Genomic DNA, 19,886 nt, shown 5'->3' on the forward strand with positions numbered 1-19,886 from the left:
TTAGATGATTTATTTCTCATCAAATATGACATTTCAGACAGAATTATTTCCAGGGATGTTTTCAACTGTCATCATCATTAGACCGTGTAAGTTTTATGTAAGTCTGTGATCTTCACGGTTTTTGTTTCTTACCAGTTCTGTAACGTTCCTTTGATAGAATGCTTTTTTGGCAAATCCTTTCGTTCTTTTAATGATATAACTTGTTTGTTGACCACTTCCCAGGTGTGGATACCATCGGAGAGCCGTTCAACCTCGTCAATCAGGACCCTAACACCCCGTCCCCACAGCATAAACCACCCCAGTCTCCCTTCCAGCGTTCCCCATCAGGGAACAACATCATCCAAAGAACCAACTCCTCCCGTAAGGACCCCAGCCTCCTCCGCCGGAAACACTCCCAGGAGTTCCTGAAGAAAATGGAGGAGCAGCAGCGCCGATCCGTCTCGCGGAAATCCTCCTCTGAATCCAGCGACCCCGGGGCGATCTCGTTTGAGATGACAAGCCCCGGACCGGACGATGAGGTGATGTTTGAAACGGAGAACCCCCCGATATTTGAAATTGGAAACGTTCAGATCGACGTCGGCCAAACTGAATGGTTGAACGAGAGTAAATTGTCGTCTGGAACGGGGCCCTCTAGTGGTGGCATCTCTGCAAAACCACCAAACATTCTGGTGTACACCGGCGCCGACGACAAAATGGCCATGCCAACATTTGAGACCACCGTGGCTTTCTTGGAAAAGTTTATGCGTCGGGAAGGTTACGTTGTCTACCAGCTGAAAGAATCGCAGCTGTTGACACATCCATGGTCTGATAACTGCGCTCTACTGGTCATTGTAACCAGCGTTGAGACATTGCATAAGGATGCGTTAAGGAAGTGTACCGACTATGTCCAATCGGGAGGGCAGCTTCTTGTACTGAGTGGAGTCAGCGTGCAGCCCCAGGAGAATCTTGGTGTCTGTACCATCGACTACTCAGCAACCCTTGACAATGACAAGATCCAGTTTAAGGCACTGTGTTCGGGAGATGCGTCGCCCGTGGGCATGTTCACTGGTAGCCAAGTCAAGGTGCTTGGAGAGAGCCAGGGAAATGCAGTCATCACAGAAACATCGTTTGAGGGGAGCGCAGGAAAAGTTATTGCATCACAAGTGAGTATGAGAGTAGAATATATTGAGATGAAATGGATGGTGAATTCTATTTTTAAAGAAATGTGTATGCATGTAATCAACTCAAACAAGGATAAAAGCCACTCTTGGTAAGGTGGCCACACTAAAAAAAGTAACTCTTAAAAACTTGTACTAAGTGACCCAGCCTGAAAGTGGTGTTTCACAGAGGTACAATTGGCTCCAAGCCCCTAGTCAATGCCTTAGTTCCCCCTTGGCGTGTCCAAATAGAAGTTAAATTTCCTTCATATTGTACATCAGCCATGTACATGTACACTGTACAATATACATCCATGTATGTACACTGTACAATGTAAATGTAGAGGAAAAACTGCCTGGCCTAACAGTGAAGGCGTATCAGGCCTTTGTGTACTTGTGTTGCACACATAGAAATTGAACCCGGAGAACGCTGAGCTCGGCCGCCCTCTGTGTCGTCTGTGGACGCGGCATATTAAAGACCTGCTTGAACGAAAATGTCAAGCCGTGAACTTTGCTGAATTCCACTTAAAATGTTTTCGATGAATAAGGAAATCGAGTCATATGATTATAAATAGGTTTCAATTGTGTAAAAAAACAATCATTTTGTATGTCCTTATCCAGAGCTTTTCTGCGAGATTTGCGAAAAGCCCCGTTACGTAATCACTCTCAAAACGTCATAAGTAGATAAAGCCGCTTTGTTGCAGCGTGGATGTATAACAAAGCAAACTCCCACAAATGACGTCAGCGGCATTGTCCTTTGACGCCCGCTCTCAACGGCAGAAGTGTTTTTAGTTTTTCAAAAAACCTTTAGGTAGGGGCCTGATTTTGTAATCGATAATTAAGAAAAGTTCAGAAGTGTACACATATCAAAATTACATTAAAATGGTGAACAAGTGCATTATAAACAAGTAAAAATACCATTTCTGTTGAAAACATTCCGCTCAGGTAGCTGTTTAAGGGGCCATTCATAATTTTCAATGTTTTAAAATTTCGATTTGTTTTCCAAAGATTTTTTACCAATCCACCCACCCCTAATTTCGATTATAAAAACATTGATTTGTTATGTGTAGTATTAAAAATAAAACTACATGTGGTTTGCATTATGCATACTTGCATGGTACTTGTACTCGTGTGCGCTGCATCATGGATGTTATGCACGTTCGGGCCTAGCACCGGACCGCAGGCCCAGTTATTTTAGCCCTGGACTAAAACTTTTATCAACTTTTATTGTGACTGAAACCTGTAAAGATCAGTGCCATTCAACAAAGGCCAGCTAACCCTTAGATTTTTCAACCCCCCTAAAAAATATTTTGTTTTAATCTGAAATTAACGGTATCGCCGCCCCCAAAAAAACTTGCTCCCTGGGCATGTATGGGAAGGAAAAAATAGGCTAAGTACAAAAATTATGCAGAATTTATTTTGTGTGGAGGATTTCTTTTCTTCAAAATGCATGAACAAACTTTCCAGTTTACTTCACATTCACATGGGGTACACAGGAAATGTTGTGAAAATATTTCCCCCAAGAAAATTAATTTTCGGCTAAAATGATGTGCAAAATCCTCCGCTCATGACTTCTACCTGATGTGTTGAGTCTAGTTCTTATAATAACTCTATGGTCTATTATGCACGTGGGGCGCATCCAACAAATTTGCTAAATGGATTGGCACAAACTTGTGCGCAATTCGCGTTTGCGCTTTGCCGAATTCGAATTATCAGCTGAATCTTGTGAGAGAGCAAAAGCGTGCGCAATCTGCAAATTTGCGCTCTGTATGCCAGCCAATGTCGATAATTCTGAAAAACTGCGCGCAATCTGAAGATTTTCCAAATTATATATTATTTTGTTTTCCCTGTCCGGCCCTAAGCGTGAGAAAATGGTCGCGTTGCATGAAAGCGTGAGACTTGCTTGGTCTGAAGTTGCTACCTCCATGGAAGGCAAGTCTTTAAAAGGATCTTGCTTTTTCCGTTTTTTGGTTTTTTTTACCGGGTGAAAAGTGAATTTCGACTAATAAATATTTGAAAAAAAAAGGCTTCTGACCCACCCACCCACTAATTCGAAAAGAAATCAAAATTTTAAAACATTGAAAATTATGAATGGTTCCTAATACCATGCAATATGCGCATACAGCAAAACAATCATCGCATGACACGCGTTTATGGCAAAATGGCATCACACATAATATGTGTAGACTGTTTCTACATGTACGTGGCGTATGCCCGTCCATAAAAATGGTCACACAAAGAAATCGCATGCGCAATGACGCACTCGCACTCAGGGTTCTGCGGTTTCTACAAATGTATTTCTATCGTTGCACACTGTACATGTACATGGGGTTCTATTTCTATCATTGCACACTGTACATGCCGTATGATATACACTTTCTTGGTGAACATTGTGTTTCCTGTAGTGTACAGGTGTAAGGTTAAACATTTTCTTATTATACAGGTCCCATCCTGAACACTTAGCCTGGTGTACAAAACATGGTACAGTTGTACATGAGTAATGTCAATATGTGAGCATTCTGGTCATGTGCAATTATTTGTTATCACTCAAAGAACGAGTGTACAATGTAAATTACAGTTTTGTGAGATTGGAGAAAATGTCCTGTGGGAAGAGCTCTAAAGTAAAATTATCGCCAGCAAATTAAATTTAGGAGGATGTACGTATATGTACCGTCTAGGGAAAATGTGCAATGAATTACTCGTACTCATGGCATTACAAATTATTAAAGGAACGTTACAGAATTGGTAAAGAAGAAACAAAAATCGTGAAGATCACAGATTTACATAAAACTTACATGGTCTAATGATGATGATAATGTAGAAGAAAACATCCCTTGAAATATTTCTGTCTGAAATCTCAAACATGTATTTGATGAGAAATAAATAATCTTATTTCGCGTTTGGAGGTTATCGCTCACTGAGCGTTTTTATTCATTATTATAATGTTTTGGCATCGATGCAGTTGTTTTGTTCCCTATTCTCTCTATGGCCGATCGATCCCAAACTTCTACAGGTTTGTCAGTTTATGTAGGCCTATTATGGTGGATTACATAAAGTGCTTACACTGCCAGCAACTTTTTTGCTATCAAAACCAATTCTGTAATGTTCCTTTAATGAAAGCCCTTTTCATTGAAGTAAAATGTAAGATGTTGTGAGTGATCCCAACATTGTACAGTTTATTATTCATGAGAGCTGCCAACTCACCCTGGTTCTGCAGAAAATTCCCTGAAAATAAATATTACATTTTGGTCAGAAGACTACATTACATGTAGCTTTCGATAAAACATTGTGAGAAACGGCTCCCTCTGAAGTGCCATAGTTTTCAAGAAAGAAGTATTTTTCCATGAATTTGATTTGGAGACCTCAGATTTAGAACTTGAGGTCTCAAAATCAACCATCTAAACGCACACAACTTCGTGTGACAAGGGTGTTTTTTTCTTTCATTGTTATCTCGCAAGTTTGATGACCGATTGAGCTCAAATTTTCACATGCTTGTTATTTTATGCATATGTTGAGATACACCAACTGTGAAGGCTAGTCTTTGACAATTACCAATAGTGTCCACTGCCTTTAAACATGTTTAGGGCCTATACATTATTTTTTATTTTTGTAACATGCAGAGTTGCTACACATGTACATGTACAAGATGTATACACATTATACGTACTGTACATATTTTAATGGATAGTACAAGTCACACGTACGTATTTCCTGTAAAAGTTAATGGATTGAAATTAGAATAATTTGGATCTCAGCATGGTCGGAGCTGCTTGGGGGCTGCAGTTAGCATTTGAAGAATGGGCAAGTGGCATTTAAAGATGTGAACATTAGGCAGACATGTACTGTGAGTTTAATTTTTCCATCAATTTGCTCTTGTGAAATGTTGCACGACTTCAGGACCGAATTTACACACTAGGTGCAGAGTCCATGGCCTTAGCTGCCCTGGCTCGGTGGCTTTGGTGCCCCTTCCAAAGTTTCACATGGATTTTATGATTTTCCAATTGAAGTGCCCTGTTGCAACATGAATAATGGACTTGCCATTTGCCCTCTCAAAATAGAAAATCATCGCCTGGCGTTTCAACAGTATTATTATAACCACCCAAAACTTAAAGACACTGGACACTATTGGTAATTGTCAAAGACTAGCCTTCACTGTTGGTGTATCTCAACATTACGCATAAAATAACAAACCTGTGAAAATTTGAGCTCAATCAAAATAATGTGAAATAATAATGGAAAAGTAAAACAAGCTTGTCACACGAAGTTGTGTGCTTTCAGATGCTTGATTTCGAGACCTAAAATTCTAAATCTGAGGCCTCGAAATCAAATTCGTGGAAAATTACTTCTTTCTCGAAAACTACATTACTTCAGAGGGAGCCCTTTCTCACAATGTTTTATACTATCAACCATTTGTCAACCTCTCCCCATTACTCGTTACCAAGTGAGGTTTTATGCTAATAATTATTTTGAGTAATTACCAATAGTGTCCACTGCCTTTAAGACAAACCTTCAAAACCCAAGTGCATGTTTTGCTTGATTTTTTGGAACTTAATACAAGACTGCACTATTACAAAACTGATTACGTTTGTCAAGGGATCAGACGTGTTGAATAGTAAATCAGACAAAGTAACGCTATCAGTAGCAAATGCCGTAGAGTAGAGTACATGTACAAATGTATGCTTACTACATTGTATGGGTAGTACAACAGACGCACAAACGCGAGTGCGTCACATCACCATGAGCCCCATACAAAAGGCGCAATGTTTCTTCGCTTTGCAAACCAGTGTGTTAGTGCGCAAGCCCCATACAAAAGGCGCAATGTTTCTTCGTTTTGCAAACCAGTGTGTTAGTGCGCAAGCCCCATACAAAAGGCGCAATGTTTTTTTTTCGCTTTGCAAACCAGTGTGTTAGTGCGCAAGCCCCATACAAAAGGCGCATGGTTTCTTCGTTTTGCAAACCAGTGTGTTAGTGCGCAAGCCCCATACAAAAGGCGCATGGTTTCTTCGTTTTGCAAACCAGTGTGTTACTGTTAGTGCGCCTGCACGATGTGCAGTTCACATATTTCATGGGAATAGTTTACATTCTACATGTGATGAAGTTGAAAGTATATACTACTGTCATTACAGTATTTGTTGCTTTTGGCTCTATTAACCCTGACAGACCAAGGCAGGTTGGAATAGCGTTTGACCCAATTCCTCCAATTCCCTCTTCTCAGAATACCATTCACTTTGATACGCCTGACACTGGTAATAAACACGCTGTACTGACCCGAGTCCAGTTCTTTACTGTCACAATCGCATGAAACGATTTGACACTGTATACTGGGGCTGTTTGTTTGTTTGTTTGAACAATCTACCCACAAAGGGAACTCGGCAAACTCCCACAAGGGATATAAACACCACGCTGTCAACAGCCAATCTCTCTCACAAACATTGGTTTAACGTCTAGGCCTATGATTATGAATTTTTTACACAAATCAAGAAATTGTGATTCATTAACTAGACGACAATATTTATTCTAGTCATTGTGAAATCAGTGGTTAGCAGGGGGGTTTGAACCCACAACCTTGTGATTGCAAGTCCTGCATGCAGTCTAACCACTTGTCCACAGTGACGGCTGTACATGTACATGTACGTAATAGACTACTACATTGTATTTTAGACTTAGAGCGATACTGCCTGCCAGTGCAAAAATGTTGTAATACGATTTTGAACAAAAATATTGTATTTCAAATTCATACGGAAATGCTCCGTGCAAAAACATTTTTGTCAACGTGTACTACATGTATTGTGTGTACACTTGGGTTATTGTAAAAGTGAGATACTGTACAATGCTTTGACAATTTCAAACTCTCGTGTATACTATCATGCAATTTTAGGGGTACGATGTTTCACACTGACACTTCGAAGTGGACAATATGTGAGCGAGCGCATTTTATGTGTCCACCATTTCCAAAAAGGCAAACTGCCTTCAAGAGAAACTTGGCTTTCAATGGCTGAGACTCGGACATTCTACCGTTACCGTTCCTTTAAAATTCTTTCGCCACATGTGTGACCAGGAGTACACATCCTGATGCGCTTCTGTCATGCATGCCTGTTATTCAATACGAATCAAACTCTGTGGCTAACAGCTGCCTGACTATTTAGCCCTAGATATGTCATGTACGTTGGCCTATCATCAGCTGATCATACACTGTATTGCTCTGCAAATGGGTCTCACAGTAATGTACAAACTATTGACGTCATCTCAACGCTGCATTGGGATGTGATTTCTCCATTTTTAAATTAAAATTCGAACTTACACTCTGCTGAACATGTATGTAAGACTAGTCTTATCTCAAGTTAGGAAGATCACTCGCCATACTGTACGTTTTTGATATCTCCTATTATATAGCTTTGTGAAATCGACTCCAGTGCCTTTAATGAAACTGGGCCCAGATATATCATCAGGGTGCCTATGTAACAAGCAACATGTGCATTCCTTGTCAAAAGCAAGACCTATTGTACAGTACATGAGATCTAAACATTATACATGTACCAGGCCTTGGTGCCCTTGAAATGCTCCAGTAGAAATTTACAACTTCCTCATAGGGTGCCCTTTGCCAGAAGAGAAAATGCCTTGGTGCCCTTGCCCTTTCAAAAACCAAGCATACAGCCCTGATGTACCCAGCTGATTTGTAATGTAATGGAGCTTAACGGATTTCAATCAAACTGTCGCTGGACAAAACATTATCGATTTGACCACAGTACCGGACCTTTATATCTGTATTAGGTTTTAATGAGCAGGACATTTTGTAGCACCTTCGTAATGAGCCATGAGTCTGTTGGGATTTAAACTTCATTTATTTTCACGGGGTAGAATATTGCTGTGGTGTCATACAGTTGTAGGCTAGACCAATTTTAGTGGTGGGCAATAAATCAAATTTTGTTAGAAGTCTCCCGCGGGCAAGGGGGATCAACAAAACAATTCATGTTTAATTATGGGCCATTATTGCTGAAGTGGGGCCAGGTTCCCAAACTGTTCGTGTTACGGGGCCATGCAATAAGTTGAATGGCCTTTTGACTGTTTTCTTTCTCTGTGACATTTGATACTTCTTATCATTAGCTTTGTCTCAGACCAGTGCAAAGTGGACAATATTTGGAAATCAGTGCTGGGCGGCATAATGTTCTTTTCTCAGAGTGCTGGGCAAAGATTGAGAGTCCTGGGCAGGCTTACCCAGCACCGCCCACCGTGGCTACCACACTGGACTGTCATATTGTGTTTGTTACAATAAAGCATTCACATGTATGATGTAGGCCTATCACAGGCATGATATTATTTGTTTAGGCCTACTTTTCATGTTTTTCAGTCTGATTTCAGTTTTTGTTTTTCCCTTGGGGGAAAAAACAGAAAATGTGTGATTATTACAATAATTTATTTCAAAGAAAAGACTGACAAGTCATCATCTGCAAAAAAAATGTTTTTTTTTCAAACAAAGTATCATACATTATGTGACAGTACCCGTATACCGTAATTTTCGGATTATAAACCGCGGTTTATATGTTGATTTTGACATTTTTTTGAACTCCTGCGGTTTATTCTCCGGGCGGCTTGTAAGCCGACGTAAAAATATTTAAGAGAAAAACGGCATTTTTAAAAAGAAAGATCGTTTGTAAAATATTCTAAATAATGTTTTTTTTTTCTTAAACGAGAACAAAAACCTGCCTGTGTGATGACAAAAACCTGTTGAAAATCCCACCACAATTGTATTCCATGTTTCCTTTGTAAAACGTTTAACAGCCGCCCTCAGCTAGCTAGCTCCCCCCGCTCAGGGCAACTCGGGTTAGACTAGACTGGTGCCCGTCTATTTATCCTAGCGATCTCTACATGCTGGCGTCAGACATTCAAGCTATACTCGTGTCTCGGCGAAATAGACTCGTCCCCTGTCTATTTTTCCCACGATCTTTATATACTGACGTCAGACATCCGCTACACTCGTGTCAGCCAGCGGTTTCTTCAGCTCAACCACGCACACCGCAACAGCAGAATGGTGAATGGACGTACGCAAAGAGCTATGCCGCTCCGGGGGATCAAACAAAACGTTTCCAACCTGCCCTGATTGTTGAGTCCAGTAACATTGGGAATTTTATTTCCAGGCGGCGCAAATGCGAGGGCGTAGCGCAACCCGTCAGCGAACATCGCTCAGTACGGTGCAGCCAACATCTGTTGTGCAATCTCGAGATTGAGCAGCGCAATTAACAGATTGCTAGCTTTACGAACTCGCATGTGTGTACATGTGCTTAATGTGCACGCTGCATGATACATTACTGCATACACACACGCTACGTCCGTCCGCCCGTCCGTCGTTGCAATAATCTGTTGTGTGGATCCTCGTTGTGGGACTACAATAAAAGGGAGGGAGAAACACCGGCCAACCAAAAAAAAAAAACCAAAAAGAATGCTATCCTATAATAGATCATTTCAATTACGATCAATAGTGTAAACTTTAATACATTTCCACTTTAATTACGACGCAACTCCACATTGCGGCCAACTATACAAGACTGAGTGATGTGCCGCCCGCCTGTCACTGCACATCGCCACACGGGGACCACAAACAAGCACGGCCCCTATGTGTTCACGCATGCGGTGATTGGCCGTTTGATGATTGGCCGTTGTTGATTGGCCGGTGATAGTTCCATTCATAAAATCTTGGCTAGACTTCGGACGGATCGAGTAGAGCGGCTGCCCATTGTACAATGGGGAGCTTGAACGTCTGACCCACGCTTTGAGGCTCGGGGCCCAGTCTAATCAAACGTGAACAACTTTTGTCAACAGAGGGCGATGCGATGCAGGGCAAAGTTCAACTATTTCTCGGTGTGCGTTGTAGACCGATCTTTGATTCACGGAGATTGTTGCCAAAGAAGTTCACAAAACATATGGTCAACACAACCGATCATCAAATCGCAAATTCTTGAAAAGGGTTGTTGATGGAAACATAATATAACTCAGGACTGATAATGTGAGATAAAAAATCACCCGTAACGCGGCAGGTTTGCGTACTTCACTTCCGTGTTTTGAGGTTAGTTTTTTTCATGTCTTTTTTTTATTTTAATCGCGGTTTATACGCCGCGCGGCATATACGCCGACATCTAAATATTTTTTGTATATTTTGAGGAAGTGCGGTTTATACGCCGCGCGGTTTATAATCCGAAAATTACGGTACATGTATGTATGTACGTATAATACATCAAGAAGTAAGAATATATTTCTTTAGTTTTTTTTTAAAATTTGATTTCATGACCTCAGATTTAGAATTTTGAGGTCTTGAAGTCAAGCATACTATGAAAGCACACAACTTTGTGTGACAAGGATGTTTTTTTCTTTCAGTATTATCTCGTAACTTCAACGACCAAATTGAGCTCAAATTTTATGCATGTATGTTGAGATACACCAAGTGAGAAAACTGGTCTTGACAATAACCAATATATAGTATCCAGTGTCTTTAAATGGCTCCCGATTATGAATTGCACAAAAATCAAGAAATATGGCTTCATTAACTTCCTGCACAGTTGACAGTAGATGACAGTCACAGGTCTTGAATTTCATCTTTGAGAGGGCAAAGCCATTTTCATTTTGCAAAGAGCAAATTTTCATTGTAAATCTTTTAGTCAATGGGGAACTTTTGAGGGGGCACTTAAGGCCAAAACCAGGGGCAACAGAGGCCATGGCCTCCTTGGCCTGCGTGTACAATGCCAGGTCTGCAGTCATTGTGAACCTCACGATTGCAGCCACGGAGACAATACCTCACCAACAACTTATGAGAGAATTTCTTTGATTTGATTTTTTTTCTGCAGATCCCTCTTCAGCTGGTGTCTCCCGAGAGCCTCGTTCCTGACACAGCCGCCTTCTCCGACCTCAAGCAATCCAACGAAGTGCGACATGCTGTGACCCTTGACCTATTGGGTCATCTGGGGTTACAGTGCGCGACCTCTGAGGTGCCTGAGCTGACATGTGGATTTTTACTGGGTACTACGGAGGTATGAAAAAAATCTTAAAACTATAAAAATAGTAATAATTTGTGTGTACAGTACCATGGTGGTCCTTCTTAGATGTGCCAAGGCCATTTTTATTGTGCACTAAAGGGCACTATTAAAACCATTTTGAAAGGGCACCAAGTCTACATCAAGGGGTTACATTCATGTGTAGAGGCCATGGTCTGTTACATTTAATTCTGGCCTACTGTAACTTTACAGAAAGTTGGCAAGATGGTTACCTGCCTTTCACCTGTGACCACGGTTCAAGGTAGATAATAATAATAACTTTATTTGTAAAGCGCCAAAGGATACAAGGCGCTGTAATCTTCGATTTCTGATCAAATCATGACGTCATACCCAAAACAGTTATGAGACTGGAACACATTACCACCACAGTCATTTAATCCATCACGGACAATAAGACTTCTAAAGGAGCGTTATAATCCACCTCTAAAGCAACTTCAAACTACGGCGCAACAAACTTTACAGTACGCCCATTAAAACTGCTAAGAGCGAATCGTGTATACCCCGAAAGCGATAAAAATACTATTGTTGAGGCCTTCAGGCGGTCAAAAATATGGCGCATTCAAATCCTGTGTTGAATTGGGGTCTAGTCCCAATCGGAGACATGGGGGGTTTCCCACCCAACGAGGTTAGTGCTTATTCAACTCATTTTGAATCTGGTCTTGTGTAATAAAGTTTGCTCCAGTGAAAATGTTGAGTTTCAAGCCCTGCGAGCAGTCTTGTGTACATGTATACTTTCCTCCCAATCGGGCTCTGCCATCGTCTCCATGTATTGATGTTCTCACTTTGTGTATCTCAACATATGCATAAAAATAGCAAACATGTGGAAATTTGAGCTCCGATCAATCGGTCGTCGAATTCTAATTCTGAGGTCTCCAAATCAACTTTGTGGAAAATTACTTCATTCTCCATGTTCTTGAAAACTCTGTTACTTCAGAGGGAGCCATTTCTCACAACTTTTTAACCTACATTATCAACAGCTCTCCATCACTCGAATACCAAATAAAGTTGTTATGCTAACAATTTTTTTGAGTAATTACCAATCCTGTCTAGTGCCCTCAAGATTGCTGCAAAACTAAGGAAAAGATCTTCAATAGTTTGCATTCTCTAGGTATCATACTCAAGTAGACTTGCGTCTATTTTGCAAAGAATGCCTCCACTGGAAATTCTTAAATGCCATGGTGTAATTTCATGCACGAGTGCTTGAGATGATTGCAGAAAAAAAGAAACAGCCTTCAAAACATTGCATTCATTTTTCTGTGACATGCACACTGATGCAGACTTTTAGCTATTTTGTAATGACTGGTAAAACTTAAAGTCTGACAAATTTTACTTTTAGTGGGCACCAAATCCATGTACATATACATACATGTATAGGGGGCAATTAATAGAATAGAGCCTAAAGTTGTTTAAAGACAGTGGATACTATTGGTGATTACTCAAAAAAATTATTAGCATAAACCTTTCTTGAATATGAGTTATGGGGAGAGGTGGATAGTATAAAACATTTGTGAGAAACAGCTCCCTCTTAAGTGACATAGTTTTCGAGAAAGACGTAATTTTCCACGAATTTGATTTTGAGACCTCAGATTTAGAATTTGAGGTATCTGAAAGCACACAACTTGGTGTGAACATGGTGCGACACCCAGGTCAAAATTGCAGATGAACCCAGTTAACTGGGGTCAACTGGTTCAACTGGATAGTGACCAAACTCGTCCATTTTCCATATTAACCAACTGGTTTGGACTAGGTTTAACTGTGTTCAACTAGGTTTAAATTATAAACCAGTTGGTGTCTGTCCATTTTCCATATTAAACCAACTGGTTTTAACTGTATTGAACTAGTTTATCAACTGGTTTTCAACTAGTTCCAGTTAAACGCCATTTAACTAGGTTCAACTAAAATTTTGACCTGGGCAAGGGTTTTTTTTTTCTTTCATTATTTTAATATCTCCCAACTTCGACGACCGATTGAGCTCAAATTTTCACAGGTTTGTTATTTTATGCATATGATGAGATACACCAACTGTGAAGGCTAGTCTTTGACAATTACCAATAGTGTCCAGTTTCTTTAATTCCAGTTAAATGGCAGGTCTGATGTCTCTATGCTCCCCTGGTCATTGCCTTGGAGCCCTTGAAATGCTCTTGAAAGTAGAAAGTTACAATTTCCCCATAGGGTGCCCCTTTGTCAAGTAGAAATAGCCTTGGTGCCCTAGCTTTAAAAAATAAAACGAAGCAAACATGCCAGACAAGGAGATGGTAGACCTTTCCATATCTTTGCTGTGAAGTGCTCTTCAAAACATTGCATTCTATTTCTGTGACATGCGGCATACTCATGAAAGACTTCTAGCTATTTTGCAATGACTGGTAAAATTCTAGAAAATAATAATTTGAGTAGGCACCAAATCCAAGACCAGGGGCCTACACTGTACATGCAAGACATGTTATTCCAGGCACTGAACGAGCAAGGAGCACGTACATGTAAGACGGTTGCAGATTTTAGAAAAGACCAAACAATAATTTGCTGTGCAGTGCTCTTGAAAACATTGCATTCAAGACTTCATAGCTATTTTGCAAACAATTGTAAAAAAAAAAAGTTTGATTTTTTTAGAGGGCACCAAATGCAAGACAAGGGGCCTACAGAAGCCAGGGGTCGATGTCACAAAGAAATAGGACTAGTCCTAACTTGGGACTAGTTCAAGTGATATTGATTATGTAATTGGGTCTCAAAATTCATCACTGCAGTTACCTATCTTTCTGAAAGTTTGTATTATACTCAGCGCCTTGAGTACCTTGTTTGGTAGATACGTGCGCTACATGTATATAAGAATGTGATATTACAAACTTAATGCTAGTCCTAAGTAAGGACGAGTAACTTGCCTAACTCGAGATAAGACTCGTCTTAACTCTCTGTGAAATCCGCCCCAGGGTCTCTGTGTTATTCCAGGGCCTGAACAAGCAATCTAAGATGGTTGCAGATTTAAGTAAAAGACCTTCAATATTTTTTTACTGAAGTTCCCTTTGCACTCGAGCAGACCTCTCAGCTATTTTTCCTCCCCAGGACTCACCAAATCTGTTTTGCCAGCTTACCAGTGATTTATAACAGTTGTGTCATCTGTCCCGATGTGTTTATTAGACACTGGTGCGTAGAGGCGGCACACCGCATGTGCTGTGTATTTAAACGTCCTGCATACATGTGCTCTATTAGACTCAGCTGGGTTTAAGACGCATTTGTATTTCTTAGTTCTCTATTTTATGATTTGGGGGGGGGGGGGACTTCTATGTGATGACGATGATTTCTTAAAGGGAAGGTACACGTTTGGTAATTACTCAAAACAAATATTGAATGACTTGGTAAGTGCTTGGAGAGCTGTTGATAGTGTAAAACATTGTGGGAAACGACTCCCTCTGAAGTAACGTAGTTTTTGAGAAAGAGGTAATTTCTCACTGAAATAATAAAATACTTCTAGCTAGAAGTCTTTCATTCTTATCTGAAAGCACACAAATTCGCCCAACAAGGGTGTTTTTTCTGTCATCATTTTCTCGCCACTTTGATGACCAATTGAGCCCAATTTTTACAGGCTTGTTATTTTATGCTTATGATGGGATACACCAAGTGAGAAGACTGGTCTTTGACAATTACCAAACGTGTACCTTCCTTCCCTTTAAGGGCACTGTACACTATATGTAATGCCTCCTGCTGGCATTTCCTCTGTTTCGAAAATTGTTTCTCGCAACACAGGCGTTTTGTCTAAGCTTCGTTCCTTTCTTCCCACACACACATTACTTTCTCTCTACAACACTCTTATTCTTCCCTATCTTAACTATTGTAATATTGTTTGGGCTCATTCAAGCACTAGCAAACTTCATTCTCTGTTCTTAATCCAAAAAAGGGCTATCCGTATCGCTTCTATGTCTCATCGTCGTGACCATACCGCGCCCTTGTTTGCTAACTTGAACATACTCACACTCATGGATATCAACAAACTTCAAACAGCCATTTTCATGTTCAAATACACAAAAAATCTTCTGCCCCACACTTTCTCCAATTACTTTCCTTCTGTCAGCAACACGCACCTTTATAACACACGCTCCTGTAACAATCTCTATATCCCTTTTGCACGTACTTCTTACACAATGAACACTCTTCGCTATCATGGGCCCCGCCTCTGGAATTCAATTGATAGGCGAATTCGCTCGCAGTCCTCTGTTGGTCGATTCAAAGCCTCCTTCAAAAAACACATTGTCTCCCATTATGTAACATAGTTGTGATTCTGTCATTATTTTGGTTTAGTTCTATCGTCGTGGCCGTCTTGTGGTATTTGTATTGTTTGTTTGTTTGAGGTGTTAGTTTGAGGTGTTTGTTTGTCTGGTTGGGTGTTTTGTTTTTTGCGTTTCGTTTATCCGTCTCGTTTTGATGTTATTGTTGTTACTATACGTATTGTTTTATAATTTAAATGATCTTATTACCTTCCTTTGTTTTGTAAAGGCATCCCAGCTTACAAGCTTTGCTTTAATGGGCCATGCCTCCATACATTTTTCAGTCTTGTAACATCTTATTGTTTGTATTTGTATATTGTGTTTGAATGGAAATAAATGTTGATTGATTGATTTAGAGAGAGAGAGAGGGACTCAGCTTGTATCATGAACTTTGGTAGTTTTAATCACGTTAACACTTGGCTGCCATCTTGATGGAAAGGTACAACTAGTGGGGGTTAGACTCTAGCGATGGAGATGGTATAAATAGTTGTGAGAAACGGCTATTATTATTTTGAGGAATACAATGTAACCAATAGTGGTCAGTGCCTTTAAACCAATTTGTTGTTGTTGGCATAACTTGTGTCGCCTTTCCCTCTTCATCAATCATCGCCTGGCTGTTTATGAATCTGACATTTTGTTTGATTTTCCTGCCGGTAGGCTGAATTGCAGATGAAGTTTATTGATGGATGGCATCTTTTTTGTTGATTGTCATTTGTCATAAATATTATTTAAAATACATTTCTGAAATGGTACCGGAAATTGTTTCTGCTGTGCGGTTGGTCTTAGAAGTAAGACAAAGTATTTTTTTTACATCAAGGTGTACATGAATGCTACATGTACACCATTGGCAATGATTAACATTTTTATAATTATTTTAAGGGTCAGTGTACGTTTGGTAGTGACTATGATAATTAATTGCAAACAAACTTTAAAGTGGTAAGATGTAAAGCTGCCTTGGATGGTACATACATGTACATGTACGTACATGTAATGCCTTTTTGAGAATCATATCTCTTTAAAGTAATATTATATGGTTTAGTAAAAAATGTATCAATTTTTATACCACAAAGTTTGAAAGAACCATCACTGCGAAAAACTGTTCTCAGATTGTGTATTTATTTCAGGATTATTCTACCTGTGTGATGGACAAGTATTCACTCCAGATATTCGGCAATATCTCAAAAACTCGACCATCTTTTGAAATGAAATTTTCACAGGTTAATTTTTATTGTACAATACATTTATATACCCAGGTCGAAATTCTAGTTGAACCTAGTTAAACTGGGTTTAACTGGAACTAGTTGAAAACCAGTTGATAAACTAGTTAAACACAGTTAAAACCAGTTGGTTTAATATGGAAAATGGACAGACACCAACTGGTTTATAATTTAAACCTAGTTGAACATAGTTAAACCTAGTCCAAACCAGTTGGTTAGTATGGAAAATGGATGAGTTTGATCACTATCCAGTTGAACCAGTTGACCCCAGTTAACTAGGTTCAACTGGAATTTTGACCTGGGTAGGATTAAACAATTGAACGGTTCAAAAAACCATAGGTGTACTTTGCCTTTCATTTTTAAAAAGTACGCGGGGGTACACATGTAAGTCTTAAGGTTTAAAGTTTAAATCTAAAGTACATTGTACTTCTAAAAAGTCTGACACTACAATGTATCTTTCTTAATTGCCTCTCTTAACCCGGGTGTGAACCAGAAACACAAGGGCTAACCCCTACTCTTCCACGATAAGTGTTCCGGGCTATTTTATGGGCACTACATTGTACATGTACATGCCATTCCACATGTACATGTACTTGTCCTATTACATGGGACCTTTGATGCCTAATAAAAACCAATTTTGGTAAAATATTTGGCATACATTTTGTCTTCTACACCACAGAATGCATCTACAGCATTTTTGTCATCCATCAAGCCGATTCTCAAAGAAAACAAGTTGCCCAGCTCCTATGTCACCATGCAATTTTCCCCCAACCCGACAGGAATCACCACTGTGACCCCTGACCTTCTCCCGATCATCACTGGCCTAATGTCGCCTCCGGAGGGCACATTCAACTTCGCCGTCTACAAGAAGAACTTGACTTCGAAAACTTGTGGGAATGTTGTGCTCTACACTGAGGTGGTACCGACCACCATGACACTTTTTGAAAGGTAAATGACCCCTTGCGCGTGACGTCCCAAGCTCGAACAGCGCCCTCACTGATGTCAAAGTAGGACCTGTCATTGGATGAGACTTTTGCGTGACGCACAAATTTTGAGTAATATATCAAATATCAACAATCGTTCTTAACACGCGAACAGGACGATATCTTTGGGTGTTGCAGTTTTTAAGTTATGAACGTTTATCAAAGTCCAATTTGACGTGTTTTTGGTGGTCGCTAGCGATTGCCTTGTGTTAAAGCAACGCAAAAAAACCCAAACCTCTCCTTTTAGATTGTTTGTACAGGCCTGGAATTTTCATCTTTGAGAGGGCAAGGCCATTTCCATTTAGAAAAGGGCACTTCCATTGGAAAATCATTAAGTCAACGGGAAACTTTTTAAGGAGCACAATGCAAAGACTAGGGCAACGGAGGCCATAGCTTCCATGTTAATCCAGGCATGTTGGTGTAACATTTTGATGAATACATTCGGATATTAAAATAAACTCTTCTCTTTTTAACATGAGCATCATTTATTTATGTTTTGTGTCAGCTTCATGTTCAAGGTGCCGGAAGACGTCAGCGTGGTTGCCATAGCAACCCGTATGACCCAAGGAAGAGGTAAGCATTAATAGCCAACTGCTTTAAAGACACTGAACACTATTGGTTATTGTCAAAGACCAGTCTTCTCACTTGGTGCTTCTCTCAACATATGCACAAAATAACAAACCTGTGAAAATTTGAGCTCAATTGGTCGTCGAAGTTGTGAGATAATAATGAAAGAAAAAACACCATTGTCACATGAAGTTGTGTGCTTTCTGATGCTTGATTTCGAGACCTCAAATTCTAAACTTGAGGTCTCGAAATCAAATTCGTGGAAAATTACTTCTTTCTCGAAAACTAAGTCAATTCAGAGCGAGCTGTTTCTCACAATGTTTTTTACTATCAACCTCTCCCCACTACTTGTAATCAAGAACGGTTTTATGATGATAATTATTTTGAGTAATTACCAATAGTGTCCACTGCCTTTAAAGAAGTACTTGAACGAGAATTTGAAATACTAGAATCACCGCTGTTTAAAGTCAGTGGACACTATTGGTAACTTCTCAAATTAATTATTAGCATAAAACCTTACTTGGTAATGAGTAATGGGGAGAGGTTGGTACAGTGTAGTGTAAAACATTGTGAGAAACGGTTCCCTCTGATTGAGTGGAGTACTTTTCAAGAAAGAAGTACTTTTCCAAGCATCTGAAAGCACACCACTTCGTGTGACAAGGGTGTTTTTTCTTTCATTATTATCTGGCAAATTCGATGACCGATTGAGCTCAAATTTTCACAAGTTTATGCATATGTTGAGATACAGCAAGTGAGAAAACTGGTGTTTGACAATTACCAACAGTGTCCAGGGTCTTTAAGCATCTCATATGTAGTTCATAATCGTGTGTTGTCTCTTAGCCTTTGAGAAAGACTCTCCTAGGATCCTTTTGGTTTGCAACTTGGGTGCTTCACTACAGAAGTCCTTCTCTCAGATGACACCCCCCATGCATACATTTATTCAATATGGGACTCAACATGTGTATACATGTAACTTGGTTTTAGTCTATTTTGTTTTGTTTATCGCCTTGTATATTATCAATTGAAATTATTTGTTGTATATATAACAAACAAACAAACAAACAAACTAATACTATTTACACATTTTTCAGCCTCTTGACCCTGTTCCTTTTCTTTCAGGGCGTGGTGGGAACAAATGGCTGGGGCCGATCGGTTGTGCGATGTTCTCCCTTCATGTTCGCATCCCTTCTGGTTCAGAGCTTGCTGATAAGCTCCCGTTCCTTCAGCATATTGCAGCTGTAGCCGTTGTGGAGGCTGTCTGTACAATCAAGGGCTATGAGGTAGGTCTTTTTTTTTAAACTTGTTTTTAAGAAAGTTGCCAGACACACAAGGCCTGAAGGCCACTTCAAGGTGTGGGCTACAATCAACCATTTTTCCAGGGGCTGATGCCACTTTATTGTACATGTACGTACTCCTGGGGCTGAAACAAGGTTACCCCCTTTACAGTCCACACGGATATATACTGTACATGTAGGCTTGGTTATCATCCATCAGAAGCCTGGCTGGTAGAGCAGAAAGCACTACTTCCCCAACTTTACCAAGCAATCATGGTTAAGTGTCTTGCCTAAGGACACCAGTGTCATGACCGGGACTTGAACCCACACTCTTCTGATCAAACACCAGAGCTTAAAACCGGTGCTCTTAATCACTAGGCCATGACACGCCACAAATAATAATAACAATA

The 19,886-nt window shown here is 40.0% G+C and overlaps 1 protein-coding gene across 1 annotated transcript in view; it reads left to right on the forward strand.

Moving 5' to 3' along the window:
• LOC117296532 (biotin--protein ligase-like) overlaps positions 1–19,886 on the forward strand; it is a 41,879-nt gene that overhangs the window by 17,273 nt on the left and 4,720 nt on the right. The window contains exons 4-8 of the mRNA XM_033779502.1: positions 223–1,142; positions 10,973–11,155; positions 17,332–17,600; positions 18,141–18,208; positions 19,322–19,482. Coding sequence (XP_033635393.1) covers positions 223–1,142; positions 10,973–11,155; positions 17,332–17,600; positions 18,141–18,208; positions 19,322–19,482 — 1,601 coding nt within the window. The remainder of the gene's footprint in view (positions 1–222; positions 1,143–10,972; positions 11,156–17,331; positions 17,601–18,140; positions 18,209–19,321; positions 19,483–19,886) is intronic.

The sequence above is a fragment of the Asterias rubens genome, chromosome 11 (assembly GCF_902459465.1).
Source record: "Asterias rubens chromosome 11, eAstRub1.3, whole genome shotgun sequence".
Taxonomy (NCBI): Eukaryota; Metazoa; Echinodermata; class Asteroidea; order Forcipulatida; family Asteriidae; genus Asterias; species Asterias rubens.